Raw genomic sequence first — 19,190 nt, forward strand, 5'->3', positions numbered from 1 at the left:
TTCACTACCATGGTTACTGGATTCATCCATGATAAAACTAAATTTGTCTTTTTGACACATTTCCATAATTCTTGATTCACAGGCTGGTGCAAGAGCTTGTGTAATGATGTCTGATGTGTTTTTGCCCCCCCCCCCCCCCAACAGCTAAATTTGTAATCGGCTAGGACTCCGGTCTCTTGCTAAATAAAGTATAAATAACATTCAATCTCTAAAAACATTAATAAATAAATAACTTAAAGAGGCAAAATCTAAAAACTTATAAATAACATAACATAGGAAGCATACCCTAAACACCTCGACTAATAATACCATAATAACCTTGAAAATCTCCCTTCATACATGATTTTTACTAACAACCTCTATAAACAGCATAGAACACACACCCCTTTTAGAACATTTTGAAGAAGAAAAAAAAAGAAGGAAAAAAAACCCTTAAGAAACACCAGGCAAATGCAACAAGAAACCAGCGATGTGAAGCAACCAGGACCATTTCCGAGCTCTCCTTCCCACTAATGACAGCCAACCATTCAAATGTAAGGGACCTTTATGGACCCACAGAATGAGGCCAAACTATCAGGGTTCCTTGAACCCATAAAAGCCTGGGGGAGGTGGCACCATTCCCTTCCCCAGGAACAACTAGCAGGCTGTGGTGCAGTCAGAAAAAGTGGCACATGCACAATTGTACGCATGCCACTATAATTAAACTCAACAACAAAAACAATGCAATATTAGAATCAGGAAACATTACAGCAATAACTTTTGGGAAAATGGTCTACAACAGTAAATGATAAGTTGTGTTCAGCAATGAAGCTGGAGAAAAGCACTTAAGAATTTATAACCTTCTTTACGAAAGTATCATCTCTCGCTGAAAATAATGTGGTGAGTTTTGGTACTGACCCAGCCATTTTATCTCATGAGTGGAATTCTTGCAATGCTTTTCAATGTCATTTTTTCCCTCCTTGAATTATACCAAAGTTGGAATTGCAAACTACACAACATGCATATTAGTCATCTTTTTTTTTTTCATTATGTCTAAATTACTGTCAATGCAGGGCTAAATTTACACATACACCTCTCCCTCGATAACTCGCACACAAGAAGTTTCACAAACATATACCGCACTATAAGCGATAAGTGAGTTACCGAGGGACCTCCAACAACTGAGAAAACAAAATCGCTTTGACATCAAGAAGAACAAGAGGGGGAGCACTGTTAAATAACTGGGCTGTTTAATGACGGAATCCTCATTTTACAATCACGTCGATAATAATTTTTAATAATGCACTTTTTCTAATGAAGTTGTTTGTTATTCTGTTTAAATAACATTTATTTTCAAAAAATGTCCAACATATGAAAGATCAGTCCAAATGGTTTCAACAACAATCACATGTACGCAAAAAATTTGTGTATTATGTCACTGCTTTTTGTTTTCATGATGAGTCTGGTTCCCCTAGTGGTGTTTAATGTTATCCTGCCAAATCGGGAATCCACAAGCAAAGAACTAGACTAACTGTTGATCCACCACCAAACAAGATTCCTTTTTTTCTTTCAAAAGCACGCAACATTTCATGAGACAATCGTCTACATTGAAACTCAATTTTTGTATTGTTCAGTTAGTATAATATTGGTGTCATGATTTCACTGAAAGTAATAATGAAATTTCTTATCGTCCCTGAGGATATCTCTAAATGCCAGTTCAAGAATTCTCTGAAACTCGCTTGCCCAGGATGGTCCGTATCTGTGAAATCAAGCTCTTTATTTTACAAAGTATTCATTTCACTTGGCTGCCTTGTTATCTTTGATCACAGTTATGAAAGAGTTGGTTAATTTAAGGTAGTTTATGTTATATACACAATAATATTTATAACAGTGTTCGATTGATCAAATGAAGTGAGTTCACCCGACATATGACCGGGGCCACTAGATTTTAAGTTTGTAGGGTTTTTGTGACTTTTAACTCTTCTTTTATTCCACCTCCTTTTTTTGGATTCAAAAGACATAATTAACGTGATAATACAAAGGAGGCCAGCTTTTAATTCAGTTGCAACAATACAACAAATAATTTTGCAAGTCGTTTATCAAAACACGGTCAGTACTTAATTAGGTTCTCAGAGAAACGCTCGCGGACATAGCTGTTACTGTAGACTGATGCATTTTACTTTTAATTACAAAAAGACACTGCATTTATGATGATTACACTTAAAAGGCACTAAAAGATAGAACTAGAACAAAAATTTCAATTGATAAAAAAATTATTTAATTTGTATTTATTTATTAAAGTACTGCCTTCACTTGGCATAAGTGTCATTTTCATTGATTGAAATTTCCTTACATATCGTTAATTGCAGTGTACTAGGAATGTCGTTTGGAAAGAAAATGTAAAAAATTGTATGACCTATTTTTAAATTTGATTTATAGTGTTGATTACAATTTCCAGGTCCTATCTACAGTTTTCGACGATTAAATGAGCGATACATCAAAGTTTCCATTACAAATTTTGATCACGATTTTCTTCAAGCTCAACAGATAGGAATCAATTTTTAAGGAATGTTGGGGTTTAAAAAATGGGATCCACACCTGACTGAGCAATATAAAGCGGGTTCGCAAGTTATCAGGCGCGACTTATTGAGGGAGTGGTGTATATTTTTCTTTCCATCTGGTTGAAGCGAATTATTATAGGAATTTTTTCTTTTGAGCATTTTTTCAGTAACACAGGAATTAAGTACTTCACAATGACAATTTTAACATAATTCCAGGAATAAAATGTTGCAGTACTCTAAGTAGATCACACTGTTACAATGTATATATTGATGTATAAATTACTAAAGTCACATAGTGTTAAACATGACACAACAGCTGGGCAGCAAATTAAAAGACTTGCCAGTCCTGCTTTTACCAGTGGGAAAATATGTTGATCAATTGATCATTTTAACTGTGCTGATATTAACAATGACAGAATTCAGTAGAAGAAAGACCCCCAGATGTGCACGTTATCATTATAAGAGCAGGGCCATTTTAAAAACTAGACAAACAAGGCATTTGGCTAGGGGGTTAGGGGACCAAGATTGGGGGTGTGTGTGCCAAAATGCAGTGCCTGAATATTTTTTGGACACAACTGCTGGAGGACAAGTGAATAAAGGAAAAGAAAGCATCATGGAACTTGCAATTTAACTTGTCATTATCTTGTGCATTACTGCTATAGCCTACTCCAGCTCTGCTGCCACCCACTCGCCCCGTATTAAATCGGTGGCTCAACCTAACACCATAATAGTGAAGTCACCAAGCTTGTGTGTTGCAGTATTCAATTTTGAATGTTTATATTAAGCAAGGTCCTGAGGTGGGTGCAGGGTGAAATGTTCGCCTAGGCGCCAAATATCCTTGGCACTGGCCTGTATAAGAATACATCAAAATAACATGATGCAATATCTGGGTGGCAAGTGCAAAGGCTTCAAATAGCCACTGAGTGAGCCATTGAGTGGGAAATGTGCTGATATTTACAGTGACTGAATTCAGAGTTAGAAAGACCAAGAGATTTACAAGTGGTCATTATAAGAATACATCAAAATGAACAGATTTCATTATTATGCTCTAATAAATTCATGACCAGCAGCAAAAAAACAAGATTGTTATACTGGATGTCGAATCAGCACATGTTCATTTAAAACCAACTGGACATCATAATAAAGTCTTTTGGCGAAAATCTCATGTCAATATAACTTTCTGTTCAGAAGGAGTTGCAATAAGATTGTAAAGATGGCTGCAGCAGTGGCCATATTAGACTTCAGATAAGTACAATTTTTATTTAGGTCCAACCAGACAGTATAAGAATTCTTCTTTTAGTGAAAACCCCATTTTGATTTGTCCATCCATTCTGAAGGAATAGAGGTAAGTGGCCATCTTGGACCCCAGATCTGTATTACATATATTTTTGTTTAGGGCATCATAGGAAGTCTATTCATGACAAGCCAGAAGTAGTAGCAACAAGACTTTCAAGATGGCTGCCATGGTGGCCATATTGAGTGTCAGATCTGCACAAGTTTCATGTAGGCAAGTAGACATTAGAAGTCTTTTAGTGAAATCCTCATGCTGATATGACCATCTAATGAGGAGGAGTAGCAACAACAGAATGTTTAGAGTGGCTTCTGTGGTGTCCACATTGGATGAGCAAGCAACACCATTTTCATCCTCCAAGAAGTTTAGGAGGAGAATTGATAACAAACAGACAACAGACTATTCCATAAGCTCTTCTTAGCTATGGCTTGTAGAGTTAATGAAGGAAAGGTTGACCATCAGTTTTCTTGATGGTTGTAGGTGCAAAATATAAATTCTGCATGTTTTCAATGCCATTCAAAATATTTCAAAATATTATACCTTGCCTAAAAGATTTCAACTTAATCATCCACCTAACATGGCAGCTGATTGTAAGGACAATACTTAAATTAATCTATAGTAAAACTCATGCAGGTAATGTAGGTGTTCAACACTAATTATTTCAGTAAAGGGTGTGATTTTTGAGACTTTGATTCCACATACCATTAAATGACAGTTATTCACTTTATTTGGATAATTATGCATCCATATTCCTTTGAAAGGTCTCTACTTACATGCCTCAAAAAGTACTTACAGCAAGATCAATGTCAAAGAATGTGGATATTTCTGGACGAGGTCAAACAAACGGTGTGATCCAGTACAATCTGGATTGAATGTCATGTACTGTGATGTCACAATGAAAGTTATGCATGCTGATAAACAAATTAGTACTGACATATTATTGGGACAATTAGACTCAACATGCTCTTTTCTTAACCCAGTTTAGTACATGTTCCCCATTGAAAAATTGCATAGTCATCTATAAATTTTTGTCTGGAATTTTCTTGATAACAGTTAAGATGCAAATCAATGATTAATCACAACTGAATAGACTTTGGTTAAGGAAAATTAGGATTTTATCTTTAAACAACAATTTATATGTAACTTAAGATAAGTAAATGTGTATACATGACTTGTATGACTTTTACTATAGAAGAAAACTGTGAATCCAAAGTGAAAATTTTTAAGGGTATCTTCATTACGAAGGTCACTGGTGAAGATTGTGTTTATATGCCAAGGATAAGTCCCTTATTATTCAAATCTGAAATGTTTTAGAAAAAAGATATAAACAGTGCAGTCATTCTTTAACTACAAGTCTATACATTCATTAATCAAAAACAAAATGGAATTTTTTCTTCTTTATTTTGTTGAATTGTTGTGAACATGGTTTTAAGTAAACAGAAAAGGGATATAATTCAGGTTTCTGAGGTTCCAGACTTTCTTTACTCAGTCATCTCCCTTTGCACCATTCTTGATATATAGAAAAGACCAAAATACATAAATTGATATCTAAGCTACTATTCCAACATATACATGTGACTCTGACCTTGCTCATGGAGATACCCTATACATTTTTCATGTTGGAGTCCATTATTTCTTCACAAAATGTATTTGCTTTCATTCTTTTAAGCAAGGTTAGATTTAACAAAATATTTTCAACGGCATCCACCCACCCTGAAAATTGGCTGCCAATCTTTCTTTTATTATATATCTCTGTAGATGATAGAGTGCCAAAAGCGAGTAGATAGTAGGCTGGATGACATGAATAAATGTGTGGAAAGAGATTGATTCATGATGCACGATTCTCACTGATGGATGGCAAGGCCTCAATGTCTTGGTCCGTCCTTGCATTTTACTGGATGTAGTGTATATGCTTTTGGCCAGTGAGAGCACAAATGCACTCAAAATGGAATGAGAATAACTGAATGCACATGCTGAAGGTACAATTAGATTCATCTAATATCTTTGGAAATGGTAGATGCCAATTTCGTCAAGTAATTCAGGTATCACTCATTTTTACATATAATCAAGTTTGGAAGATTACACTGTTGACACTTTTTCATGCTAAAGACTCGTCTGCTGCTAAGACTCAGTGATAACTAAATGCAATCTACTATATATATATATATATATATATATATATATATATATATATATATATATATATATATTTTCTTTTCTCTCTTTCAAAAGTCAGGTCTAACTGCAAACAACATAGGACCTGATCACAAAATGCATTGGGGTTTTTGATGTTTGATTGACTAATTACTCTGAACAAACTGCAAAGACTGATCTAATGAACATTATGTGACATCATGCAGTTGGATCTGACAGAATTATATATGGATCTCCCACTATTTCCTATTTATATTGTTGGATAACTACAGTGTGTACTGTTTAGGAGGGTTTGAGTCAAAATGTAATCAAGCATCAACATTTTCTAACAGAAACATTCTCATGTCAACAGGTAATGAGACAAAACATAATCAAGTTACATGATAATCACTACTACTATTGCAATACTTTCTTTTCCAAGATGTTAATTCCCAGTCCATGCTAAATATTATCTTCCCTAATTTGGAACTGAGGCCGCCCATAACTGAAGAGAATGGGATCCCAGCCTGATTCTGAAGTCATGGCCAGCACAGGGTATATCTTTCTTTTTGAGTTGGATCAAGACTAAAGGGCAACAGAACAGGGAGGAAGCTGGGAATCTTTTCAATAGTATCAAGTGAGTATTATTATATAATTAAAATTAGTTTTACCCCACCCCTTGCAAAAAACAAAATCTGGTACAAGAAAATGCACTTGCCCTTATTTTAAAAGCATTTCCTATGGTAAACTGGTACACAGCTTGGCAACATGTTGTACTTTCACAATTGTTGCCAACAGGTAAATGTCCTAACAATGGTGTTCCAAAAATCAAAGGTAGAAAGATACAAAAGGTTGAGTGAAATTGCCAGGTAGCTTGTATGACATCGTCCAAATGGGAGGTATTTAAGTAGGCCCAAGATGCAGCAATAGCCTTAACATCATAGGCTTTAGTTCTCGTGAAAAAAAGGCCCCTCTCAAGGAGGAAATGATAAACCTTTTAGTAGTGGGGACCATCTGCCTGGAAATAATGGCTACTGAAATATCAAGAAAAATCACTGAAGGGGAGAACGAGACAATTCCAACCATTCTAATTCCTTTCTGAGGAAGCCTAGTAAAACCTTAGCAGGAATTTCAATAGGAAGAAGAGCTCCTTAATCAGAAATCCAGGTTTGCAAAGAAAAGAAATTCAATCATAGCTACCAATGAACTATGGTATAAAGAACCTTCCACACACAAGGCACGGATTTCACTCCTACTCGCTGATGCTAATGACACCAGCAAAACTGTTTTAAGGAAGAGGTTCTCAAAGAAGAAATCTTCACTCAAAGGTTCACAGAGGGGTTTTGAGAACACCCAAATACCGCACAAAAAGGTTCCATTCAGGCATTAATGAGCAAGATACTGGTCTCTGAAGATCAACATATCTGATAAAATTATAAAGTGTGTGTGTGAGAGAGAGAGAGAGACATTTGGATTTTTAATGTATCTCTGACAACTTTTCAGTCATATTGCTATGATGTCTGCAGTGCGACAGTTTATAGTTATGTCTAGCACTGAGGTATCATGCTGCAGACGTGAGATAATGTCACATCCATTCACATTATCTTGACACCAGGCAGACTTATTCTAACATTAACCTCTTAATGCTGAGCACCACTTTTTATGAGTTTCTGGTATAACTCGGCCATTGTTCATACCCACAACCTCCTGTAGCAGAGGTGGACACTTAGGCTACTGAAGCGGTCTATAAAATCATAAAGATGTTAATCTGAACCAATGGCAGAACCCCTAGCAACTTTATAGTATCAAAAAGGATGAGAAAGTCTGCAACTGCAATTAAAGAGGGACAGCTATGTCCCATTCGTTTCCTTTTGTAGCAATTACAGAATATTCTCCACTTGGTATTGTACAGTTCAGAAGTGGATTACCTCCTACCCTGTTCGATGTAGGTGGCAACCTTGCTCAAAAACTGATCTTGATGGATCAATCATCTGAGATGATCTAAGTGTGATGGTGGAGAATCTACAGATTGTTGTACATGAGGGACCCTTTTGCAGTGACAGCAGGTCCCTCCTCAGTGGCAATCTTCTACACTTGTCTACGACCAGGTCAAATAGATCACTGAATCACGATCATTGGGGCCACAAGGGGGCTATTTGGATAAATCAAGACATGGTGATCCTGACTTCATGGAGAACCTGCAAAATTATTCTGAAAGGTAATAAATGCATAAGGGTACAGACAATCCAACTACAGACTGAGAGCCTCCACAAAGGTCCTCTGATCTGATATGGGAAAGTCATAAAGAGCGAGCTTGCTGCTCAGTCTCATAGCAACCAAGTTGATGTGAATGGCTGCTCTTACCAAGACTAGTCTCCCAAGAACTACCCTTTCTGGTTCCTGGTGAACACTGTATCCTGAATCTGATGTTTCCTATACAGAATAAGTGAGGTACAGGGCTGTGAAAGGGTACAGATGATCCTACTACAGACTGAAAGCCTCCACTACTTAGGCCCTCTGATCTGGTATGGAAGAGACATAAAGAGGAAGCCTGTTTTCAGTCTTGTAATGAACATGTCTACTATGGCCTTCCTCACAGATGAAAAAGTGATTCTGCCTTTGACTGGTGTAAAAACCATTCCATGAAAACATGGCATTGTCTGGACAGACTGTCCAACTGCATGTTCCTTTTGTCTGGAAAAATGGCAGAGTCTGAGAGTGATCTCCTCTGAAATTGCCCAATGATGGAGGTTCAAGATATATACAAAATATAGAAGGGGCATGTGTACCTCATTGATGCCTGCAGTATACTACAACCACTGTATTGTGCAAGTCAATCATAAAACTATGACACCTTTAGTACTAATATTAGTACCCTTACTCGTACCTCGTGGACAGGGTACTAACATGAGCATATACATGTTAATGGAGCAAGCCGGGTGTGATTCACACCCGGCGCTGTTTTAGCCTAATAATAACACTTTAAACATATTCCTTGCATATAATCCAATAAATTGAGTAGTCCTCTTATTTAATACCGGAAGTATCGAAAATCATTGTAGAAATAGTTGTAAAATATCATTTACCTTTTTTAGACAATATTTTCGTTTAGATCATCCGCCATATTATTTCAAATAATGATTACTTCCGTTCTCAGTCTCGTTTGTTTGTGTGCCATATAAGGACATTGACGCCTTGTTTGGAAATGTAAACAAATTGTAGCAAAAATTTGGCGCCGTTTGGGTTAGAAATTCTGCACATTAAAAGTAAATACGGTTTATCGGCAACTTTGAAATTCCACCAAGAAGCGATTATTCGCACTTGATTGATAATAATATGGAGTAGAATATCCAAAATATAGTCTGTCAAGCCTTACGTAGAAAAGGGGTCACAGCGAGAATCTCGCGTTATCTGTCATGGTGGACAGGATAAGGTTAGAGTAACCATGCCAATTTATTTTATCGTGTAAGGGCTTAATAAATTCAAAATAAGTCATACTTCTTTCACAACACGATTATACTTATGTAGTTGATTTCTAAACTGTTTGTTTTTCTGACTTAAGTGATAATTTATTTTGCTCCATTACATGATATGGGATCAGTTCGTAGCCTCAACCATAACAAATCAAGTTGAGGCTATGACATCGTAGCTATGACACCTTATGAGGTTAAAACACCCTTGTAGGGCTAAGAACACTACTTACATTTCTTGGTTGTTTATGTGATGGGATATTTCTTCCACATACCACAGCCTCTTAAGAAATACCCCCCCCCCTCTGATTCCAGGTGAGCACCCCATCCCAAATTTGATGTGTCTGTTTACAGAAAGTAGTGGGGGGTGGGGCACTGAATTCCAACTCTGATCAAGAAAATATCCTGATCTAGGTGATTGCAGGTCCTTGTGCATTCTCCAATTTGCTGCAAGCAGGAACTGGAGGGTGCATTTAGAGTTCCCAGAAATGAGAAGAAAAGACAAGTCAACCACAAAGTCTTGGCCATGAGACCCACTATGAGTGGCAGAATATAAGAGGTCCTATCACAGAATATGAGAGGTCCTGTTTAGTGGATTGTGAACCATCCCTTGACTGGGGAGGAACTTGATCTCCGTGTACACAAAGATCCAACCTCTCTAGACTGGGGATTAGACTCAGATGAGTCCCCATCAACCAACAGGGGGATAGATCCTTCAGGAAAGTATCTCTGAGGACTCTGTGCACCACCCAGTCATTGATACACTAGTGTGTTATGCATATTTAATTTGCTTTGTTTGTTTTATTTTATTTTATTCCATTACATTCTATTGTAATGTAATATTGTATGTTGGACCTGACCTTGTCAAAAACTGAGTTCATTTCTGCTTGACCAAAATTTAATTTTTTATTTTATTCATTGTAAACAACAAATACATAGATAAATTATTCTCTATATGGGTTTAAAATCAGCATTATTAATAATAGAAGTAAATATGTTTATTTGGGTCAAAGTTTTGGAATTTCCTAAATGAATTATACATAATCAAGATTACTGTTCTGTAAACATCAGATCATTCCAGAAGGTTATTTCCATAAGGTAATGTTTTTTTCTTCAGAAAATGCTAATTGTGACCTGTGGTCAAGTAAAGAACTATATATATTGTAACTGAGAGGGTTTTATTATACGTGCTTTAATATTTAGCACTTTCAAGTTGTATTATATTGTGTCCAGTTGGGATGAATTTTATTTCTTCCAATTACTGAATTCAAGTGATTATTTTCTCTGGAAATACAAAAGTGCTCTGATAACATTCATGGATAGAGACATTCACTGGAATTTATAGTGAATTCAAACCTGGAATTATATTACTGTAAATCAACAAAAGACTGTTGACACATCAACATTTTATAAGCTACCACAGACACATCATCACCTTCAGTTTTTGGATTTATTCTGGACTTTTACTGAATTATATTCAGGACTTTCAATTACTAGGACTTGTGTCTGTAATTCTTGGATTATTTTGCGATTTAATTCGCAATACCATAAGTTCTCTTTTCTCACAAATTCAAGGGAAATAAATTGTTTGTTAAATTCTACAAAGCTTGTTGTCTTTCACTCGTTTCTGTTACTTATTTTAAGAGCACAGACTTGTAACAAGTGGATGAGGTCCCATAGTCAGCTGCTATTACCATTATCAATGTCACAAAGACTTTTGGTCAGGGCAAGGCTAAAAATGAAATACCTCTTGGCAGAGACAAAACTGGAGGTATTTCCAGTGACATGGGAAGATAGGAATGTGAATGTACACATCCTGCAGATCTATGGAGACTGCATGGTCATTGGGCCTTAAAGCATTCCTCCCTAACAAACTTTTTAAAGGCAAGAAGACTAATAATGGGTAAAAACTTTCTGCCTTTTTTTCAATACCAAAAAGATCTGAGAATAGAAACAAGACTTTCGTTAAATGTTTGCCTTATGTGGAAAAGTATGCACATCTTCGCTTAGATGAACCAGTCTGGAATGGTGAAAGAGATGGAGGTCTATTTAAGGGGAGGAGGTTCCCAGAAATGAACCCAGTAATAATCATATAAGTAGAAAATACCCATGAATTGTCTATGATGATCAACCAAGCATCTGAAAAAAGAGCCAATTGAGAACCTAATGGGATACTGAGATGAGGAAGACAGTGCAGAAGGTGCAACTACCTAGAACCAACAGCCTCCTTCCTTAGAAAAGAGGGAGGAGTCTGTAGACTTCTTCTCTTGTCCTCTAAGACTGCCTCATCTAGTGAAGTATGGGCTGAAGGAAGTTTTAAAGTGGTGATGCTTGTGTGGCTGTTTAAGTAGAAGCTCTGCCAACAGTGCATGCCTCAGTTTTGGCCACAGCCTCCAGCAATCAATGAAGAGCTGCTTGAGACAACAATTCCTGCTTCAAGCAAAAGGAAGCAGACACAAATCAGGATGAGATTTTGCTATCACCTGGTTTAAGCCTTTAGACTTCCAAGGATTAAAGTGCCAAGCTGGAGAATAAATGAAATAACTAAAGGTGGAAACCAGTGGTTGAAGCATAGAAGAGTGGGCAGACCACCTCTTATGCTGCCTGGTGGCCTCTTGGACATAGAAAAACCTCTTCACTGTTTCCCATACCATCACCTGGTGTGGAGAAGATCAAAACTAGAGTGGGCACCAGAAAGCCTCTGGGTACAGAAAATGCTAGCATCCTCAGTCCGAGGCTGTTGATCAAAACCCAGTGTCTGGTTGCTCCAAGAGCACTGCATAGTTTGATAGTGGCCTGTGACTGGTCAAAGACCTGCCAAGTGAAGATGATCCGACAGACAAAACAGTTTCCATTGAACCAAAGTCCACATCAGACCTCCATAAGAGCAAAAGTGTTGTTCTTCCCTGTCTTGAGGAATGCACAACTCGCTCTTATATCAGTAACAGTATTTCACCACCCTCCTAAGGGCTTATCATTGCCACGAAGGTGCAATTTGCTCTCATGTACATTCTTCTCCATTCTCTGTTAGGAGGGACCAAAAATCAATCCCAAACAGGTAATGATGACATGAAAACAAGTTTGAGGAATCCGAAGCCGTTTTGTTATCTCTGAACCATCAAAATTACTTCTTCCCACACCTCTTGGAATGCAGACTTCCTTGAGACCAAAGGTGATCTAAACTCATCCTGGGAATGGTTGGGGTCATCCTGAGATGCAGAGAAGCATGAGGTACATTTCTTCCTCTCTCAGTAAGAGCAGTGACTTTCTAACAGGCCACACAATGCATCCGTCCACATGCAACGAACAAGACATCCATCCATGTGAGCACCTTATGTACACAATAGACAGTTGGGTTGAGTGTCCACAGTGGCCTTCTTTCATTTATCGACACCTTGTGACATACATTATGTACTGAAAGAGAAATGGGAACCAAAAAAAGGGTAGGTAATACTTTTACAGTGACATCGGTACTAAGAAGGTAGAACTATTAACAGAAGCACCTCTTTGCTGGGCAAAGTGCAAAATCCCTTTAATTTCATCCAAAAGGAATGATGCAAGGACTGGGGAGAAAAGCCTCAAATAAGAAAGGATATGAATGGCCAAAACAACAGTAAAAGACAATATGATTGGCCAAAACAACAGTAAAAGACAGCAATGAAGGCAAAACTCATTGAGCATCCTGACATGTAAACTCATATGATAGTTCCAAAAAAAAGAAGCAATGCAATACAAACATGTAATTTACTTTTGCGATTCAAATGAAGTGGGGTTTCCTTGGTACAGGGCAGAGGGGTAATGATGACTACATGTACTTAATATTGCTACTGATGCCAAAATTCCAATCTCCCTTCCCACTCGTATGCCTGATGGTTTTAATCAAAATAAAAGAGAAAGATATATGTTAGCTATGACTGAGAAATCAGACTAGGATCATGTCCTTTTCAATTCTGGACCTCAAATTACTAAATGGAGAGGAAATATAGGGAATATCTAGCTTGGTCTGGGGACCTGACATCCCAGGAAAGAAAGCAATGCAATAGTAGCAAATACTGCATTACTGCTATTTAAAAACAATGCTATTTAAAAACAATTCTCATATTTTTTATGCTGTGGTTCTGATCTTTTTTATACTGTGGTCACTAGTGGATTTCACTAAAACTGTATTAGACATCACGATCGTTAAGACTTACTTTTCTCCAAATATGTTTAAGCACCTAGAGCACCTGGAACTGAAAGCATGATTCAGGAATTGCTTGCTTTCACTAAGCATGGTCATCTTCTAAAGTACAGCAAATTGTATCAAACACAAGTCATTTAGGTATTATACAAAGAGTGCACATCTAACTATTGTATAATGCTGCACTGATGAGTAATCCTGAGGTCTTTTCTTCAAAGAATAAAATTAGGTCATGCACTGATGGTTTAGATTCAGTAAATGGAGAGGGACAAAATGAGTTATACAATTTTATTCTGACTTACCAACTATCCTAAAAAAATGTGTGAAACAGGTGAAGCAACACACCTGTGCCATTTATTGACATGATTCAAAATACACACATACGAACTTGATGGTCTTTTCATCTTTCAGAGGTCTTTTGGTGGTAGGGTGGAGCCATTTTTTATGTGATGACATCTTGGTTGTATTTGGAGAATACAGATTACAGACACATACTTATGACCTGTTCATATGCCATTCTCATCCCTGACAGGATAATAAAAAATACTTCTAAACAGGCTACCTTTTAGGTGTCAGTGGTGTTTAATTCAACTTTTTAAGGCATTTCTGGCTGCTCCATTTGATCAGATACAGCAATCCTCTTGGCCACAATGCCCGTTGTTTTGTACTGTATGAATGCATTAAAAACATCTGAGTTGTGTCTTTTCTTAAATTTGGAAGGCATTATGGTCTTGTGTACAAATAGTACAATGTCCTCAAGCAAGGAAAATCTTCTATGGAACAAGTCTGAGTGTACAAGCAGAGATGACTAACAATCAAATTCATTATACTGTACCTAACGCAAATGCAAAACAACTGCAAACAGCTACAAGCACTCATTTCAGTCAATGAAAAAGGAACTTTTTGGCAACACCCCCACACCTTCTACAAATTAATCACAATCAGTTTGGAATCTGCCTTCTTGACAATTCTGTGCAAATTTTTTAATCCTGTCAGCACAATCAGTTGCTAATTACATTTAACATTGCCAATGAAGAAATTCCAAACTTGTTCCTTATGTTTGTCTTACAGATCATTTAATAGTCGCTTTGTGAGAAGCATGGAAAGGGGGGGGGGGGTATTCAAACCACAGGAGTTAGTCTCCTTTTATAATTCTGTAGAAGGTAGTGGGTGTTGTCAATTTTTTTTAATGACAGAAATGAGTGCATATGCCTGTGACAACTGTCTCAGATGATAGCTCTGCTTGAAGAATATAAGGTAAAATGACAAAAAATTATTCACAACTGCTGAAAATTAAACTTGTACATGGCAGATATCGTTTTGCTTTTTATTCTTCACCTTGTTGATTAATAGGGGTATCAATATGGAAAAAGTAAAGATGCATCAATATATCAATTAAAGTGAAAATGGAAACACACTTATAGCCTTTCAGTCCCTAATACTACTGATACTTTTGACAAAAACATAGCAGGCCCATTATGACGGGAAAATATAGTACAGAAGCTGCCAAAATGTCATACCGGGTAATGCTGAGTGTAGAGGGAGTAGCTGGTAGGGACTGTAGATGATTGGGATGCATGCATTCCTGAGTAACGTGGATCCTGGGTTGAGTAGACATAGGTGCCAGGACGCTGAATAGTAGTAGAGGGACTCTGTGGCCGGGGTCTCTTGTAGGGGGATGCTCCGGCATCATGAGGAGAACTGCCTGGTCCTCTGTAAACATGAGAAGAAACATCATGTATTCTTGTCCAAACATTTACTCTGTTACATGAACACAAGGAACAAGAAATTTTGTGAAAGTATATGTCCCACCCACCCAACCGCACCCCATACACTTATAACCATATAGAAACCTTAATATTTTCAAATGATCTTGATCTTGCATGTGGGACATGAAGATTGGGCTGCATAGCTATTCAATAGCCCTAGTATAACACCTATCATACCCAGGGTCTGGGCCCTAGGAATATACAGCAAAACCTGAACCAAAAACTTATCAGAGATTTAAAAACATCCCTGACTTTGCTTTTGGTCACATGGAGGGTAGGGGTGCCTGAACATAAAAGGGCAGAACATTACCTAATTTTAAATTCCAAGTATGATAGCTACCTCTTCAAGGGCTTTCTACCTATGACCATATATGATAACCTTTTATCACAATTATAATGAAGTCTGAGTGGTAGGGGTGTGATGTGTGCAGAAGAAAGATGAAACTGATTCATGGTCCATGTATGAAAGTCATCCTTTCTTTCCTTTAAAGTTTATAAACTTATTCTCATCAAGAAAAATATGAACCCCAAAACTTCACCAAGAGTTACAATGACCCTGACCTTGGAGCATGAGAGTACATGGCGCTGAAAGGCCATTCTTACTAATTCTATCAGTCAAGCAGGCTAGCTTTCATTCCCAAGGTTTGAGATTTATGAAAATACAGAAAAACCTGACCAAAATTAATGCTATGATTATTTCAACTTGGTTGTCAAACCTGAATGCTACAAAATAAGAACACTTTACTGACTTTTACATGATGCCAGATGGCAATTAACATGCAAAGCAATAAATGTGATTATATATATATATATATATATATATATATATATATATATATATATATATATATATATATATATATATATATATATATATATATATATATATATACATATATACATACATACATACACACGGACATATATATATACATACATACACACACACACATACACAAACATACATTAAACCTGTCTTCAGGGACCACTGCTGAGTGAGATATCTCAATAAAACAGACTTTCCATACACCAATGTATTGATTATATGTATTTTATGACTTGATATGACAGACCATTTGTCTTGAGCCCATTTATTTTTTTGGCAAAGGGGAGTCTTTCAAGGCAGGTTCGACTGTATATTCTTTAGTAAGATGTCTAGGGAAATGTTTCAATATGGTAATAAGATTTTATTTATCTGGATCTTCAAATGCAGCAATTTATATGCCTTTTCCCTATGACCTAAATCAATTTACCTGGTGATTGTCCTGGAAATAACATATCTCTTTCAAAAACTTGGAGACTTAGCAAATCTGCTGTTAGACTCAAGGACTCTTGTCAGATTTGTCTCCCATGAACATGGTGTGTGTCTAAATAACACCAGAATGGATCGAGAGAAATGGGCTGTGTGGATACAGTTGTGTGTGTGTGTGTATACATGTGTCAAACATTTTTAATAAAGTTTCCACCATATTGTTACAAAGAATTGTGGCTGAACATTAGTTTGATTAAAGGACCACAACAAACCTCGCATATATTCTCCACACACACTCATTATTACCGTGGCATATTTTCAATACATAATGTCTTATGTAGGTAAATGCTGTACTTCTCCTATGGGAACTCCTAGAAGTTTGCCTAATAAATTTTCAAAGTGCAAAGCTAGCTTTATAATCGGACAAAGATTTCTTTAACATGTTACCAATATATCAAGCAGATTTCTATCACTCATGAAAATATACAGGACAAACCAAAGAAAAACTGAAAACAAATGAGAACCTGATGTCATCTTCAAATTGGAATATACCCTTTTCATGCCAAATGTTGAATTTATTATTGCACAAGAATGATGAAAATGCTTTGACTCAGCAAACATGACTAGTACAAAGACCCAATATTTCTCATGCTAAGCATGCTTTTCAGCTCTTTTCCCCAGACAGCAGAGGGCATAAGGAAATTTAAAAAATTGCATAAATTAGTTAAGTACATGTGAATTAAAGCACCCCACACAATGAAAATACAAATTATCACAGGGCCAAGGATCAGTTCTGTTTCTAAAAGTCCCATATGTATATGGAGTACAGTAAACATTTGATAATATATCTATAACTCCAATACACAATACCACCTAAATGTCTAGCTTAAAACTCAATCATATTTATCACTCCAACACATGATACCATCTTTAGATTCAGTCACATCAATTGATCCAATATGCAACACTAACTGAATGATTAGCGTAAACTCAATCATATTTATCACTCCAACACATGATACCATCTTTAGACTCAGTCACATCAATTGATCCAATACACAACACCAACTGAACGACTAGCTTCAATTTAGTCACATGAATTACTCCTACACATCCCCTAAATGACTAACTTCAACTCAGTCACATCTACCACTCCAATTTAAAACACCAACTGAATGACTAGTTTAAACTTAGTTACATCTGTCACTCCAATACACAACACCAGCTGAATGACTAGTTTAGACTTAATTAAATTTATCACTACTATACACAACACCAACTGAATGACTAGTTTAAACTTAGTTACATCTGTCACTCCAATACACAACACCAGCTGAATGACTAGTTTAAACTTAATTAAATTTATCACTACTATACACAACACCAACTGAATGACTAGTTTAAACTGTTACATCAGTCACTCCAATACACAACACCAGCTGAATGACTAGTTTAAACTTAATTAAATTTATCACTACTATACACAACACCAACTGAATGACTAGTTTAAACTTAGTTACATCTGTCACTCCAGTACACAACACCAACTGAATGACTAGTTTAGACTTAATTAAATGTATCACTACTATACACAACACCAACTGAATGACTGGTTTAAACTTAGTTACATCGGTCACTCCAATACACAACACCAGCTGAATGACTAGTTTAAACTTAATTAAATTTATCACTACTATACACAACACCAACTAAATGACTAGTTTAAACTGTTACATCATTCACTCCAATACACAACACCAGCTGAATGACTAGTTTAAACTTAATTAAATTTATCACTACTATACACAACACCAACTGAATGACTAGTTTAAACTTAGTTACATCTGTCACTCCAATACACAACACCAGCTGAATGACTAGTTTAAACTTAATTAAATTTATCACTACTATACACAACACCAACTGAATGACTAGTTTAAACTGTTACATCAGTCACTCCAATACACAACACCAACTGAATGACTAGTTTAAACTTAATTAAATTTATCACTACTATACACAACACCAACTGAATGACTAGTTTAAACTTAATTAAATTTATCACTACTATACACAACACCAACTGAATGACTAGTTTAAACTTAATTAAATTTATCACTACTATACACAACACCAACTGAATGACTAGTTTAAACTTAGTTACATCTGTCACTCCAATACACAACACCAGCTGAATGACTAGTTTAAACTTAATTAAATTTATCACTACTATACACAACACCAACTGAATGACTAGTTTAAACTGTTACATCAGTCACTCCAATACACAACACCAGCTGAATGACTAGTTTAAACTTAATTAAATTTATCACTACTATACACAACACCAACTGAATGACTAGTTTAAACTGTTACATCAGTCACTACTATACACAACACCAACTGAATGACTAGTTTAAACTTAATTAAATTTATCACTACTATACACAACACCAAATGAATGACTAGTTTAAACTGTTACATCTGTAACTCCAATACACAACACCAGCTGAATGACTAGTTTAAACTTAATTAAATTTATCACTACTATACAC

At 36.3% G+C, this 19,190-nt stretch overlaps 1 protein-coding gene across 3 annotated transcripts in view; it reads right to left on the reverse strand.

Moving 5' to 3' along the window:
• LOC149775373 (uncharacterized) overlaps positions 1-19,190 on the reverse strand; it is a 222,416-nt gene that overhangs the window by 163,953 nt on the left and 39,273 nt on the right. For all 3 annotated transcript variants that reach the window (XM_089943284.1, XM_089943282.1, XM_089943281.1), the window contains exon 2: positions 15,135-15,327. In XM_089943284.1, coding sequence (XP_089799410.1) covers positions 15,135-15,327 — 193 coding nt within the window. The remainder of the gene's footprint in view (positions 1-15,134; positions 15,328-19,190) is intronic.

This window comes from Sinohyriopsis cumingii, chromosome 19 (genome assembly GCF_028554795.1).
Source record: "Sinohyriopsis cumingii isolate HCF-2022 chromosome 19, ASM2855479v2, whole genome shotgun sequence".
In the NCBI taxonomy this organism is placed as follows: Eukaryota; Metazoa; Mollusca; class Bivalvia; order Unionida; family Unionidae; genus Sinohyriopsis; species Sinohyriopsis cumingii.